This window comes from Coptis chinensis, chromosome 2, assembly GCF_015680905.1.
Source record: "Coptis chinensis isolate HL-2020 chromosome 2, ASM1568090v1, whole genome shotgun sequence".
Lineage (NCBI taxonomy): Eukaryota > Viridiplantae > Streptophyta > Magnoliopsida > Ranunculales > Ranunculaceae > Coptis > Coptis chinensis.
The window spans coordinates 75,242,402-75,243,901 of record NC_141457.1 but is presented as its reverse complement, the minus strand read 5'-3'; the positions used below and the strand labels follow the sequence as shown (position 1 = coordinate 75,243,901).

Genomic DNA, 1,500 nt, shown 5'->3' with positions numbered 1-1,500 from the left:
TTGATCATGTGATTAATTACTACGAATGAAATGTAGTTCAAACATGAATTGAAAAAGGGAGATCAGGTCATGTGATTACCAAAATTTTAGTTAGGTAAACATGTGTTGTATGGTAAACACGTACGCACCAAAGGCCGGTTCATAATTTGGTGGCACGTTATATATACTCTACAAAGCTAGTAATCTAATGGGTGCATATAGTAAAAGAAGTCCTAATTAAACTTTGCATTGAAAACATTCGCTGCTGTAACAATGTCAAGTGCAGCAACTCGGATTCTTGTCATAGACGACGACAATATTACTTCAAAAATTTTAGAAAAGATGCTCATCAAACAGCAGTACGAAGTTACAACATGTACACGAGCCAGCGATGCATTAGACATTCTTCGGGCAAGAAGAAACGATTTCGACATTGTTTTAAGTGATATTGAAATGCCAGGCATGAATGGCTTCGAACTACTTGAAACCATTGTTAACGAGTTTAATGAGTTGCCTGTTGTTCTCATGTCATCGCTTGACGATGAGGGATCCATTTCGAAGGGCTTCTCAAAAGGTGCGCGTGAATATTTGATCAAGCCAGTTCAAAAAGACGATATCAAGAACTTATGGCAGCATGTTCAGAAGACAGGGAACTGAGCTTCCTTAACCATCTTCATGATCAATAGAGTTAGTTGGTATAGTTGGGCTCGTTCAGTTATCGCCTAGTTATTGGTTAGTAGTAATTTATATGCTTCTTAAATAAAATTAGCGCGTGTAGCTAGCCGAAGGCCGAAGCTTTCTACTAAGGTGATCAATTAGACAATTACTTTGAACCAAAATTACAATATTTTTTTTTTACAAAATTATATATATATAGCTTTCAAAATATAAATGATTACATGTCAGAAAGGTTGGTGGAGGCTCCAAACCAGTAAATTTTGCTGCCCATTTATCTAATAAGATAGGGTTTTTTTAAGCACTAAAAGACAAAATTATAATAAAGGATGGTCTGGATTGGATTATTTTGAGCAAGATCTAACGGTAGAGATGCGAGTTTTATTTTAATTTCTGAAAAGGGACAAAACAGCTCCCGTTTGGTTTTTACGGGCTTCTGCTTCTCTTACACCAAGTCGCGGGTTCAAGCTTATTAAAGTTTCACTCATTTAAACTGCTCAGACAAAGATTATCCAAAAAAAAAATTAAAGTAAGCCAAAGGTTATCCAAAAAAAAAACGAAAGTAAGCCAAAGATTATCCAAAAAAAAGACGAAAGTAAGCCAACACCACAAATCCTCACCCTCAAAGTTTTCGTTACTCTACTCATATATGGGAATACATTGTTTTCCATATATGCAGATGGAAAAAGGATCGATACATTGTTTTCCATGCATTATTTTCAAAACTCTGCCTTGAAAAAAGGTTAACAGATTGAGGATCAAAAGAATTTAGAGGTACGATTACAATCTCTATTTGAGTATCTATCTATTGAATATCATTTTTAATGGTTTTGGATCTTATTTGAT

General features: G+C 34.9%; 1 protein-coding gene across 1 annotated transcript; it reads left to right on the top strand.

Moving 5' to 3' along the window:
* Positions 1 to 252: 252 nt before the first annotated feature.
* LOC147517850 (two-component response regulator ARR14-like) lies at positions 253 to 636 on the top strand. The gene has a single exon (XM_086593730.1). It carries the CDS (start codon positions 253 to 255, stop codon positions 634 to 636), a length of 384 nt encoding a protein of 127 aa, XP_086449856.1.
* Positions 637 to 1,500: the final 864 nt, after the last annotated feature.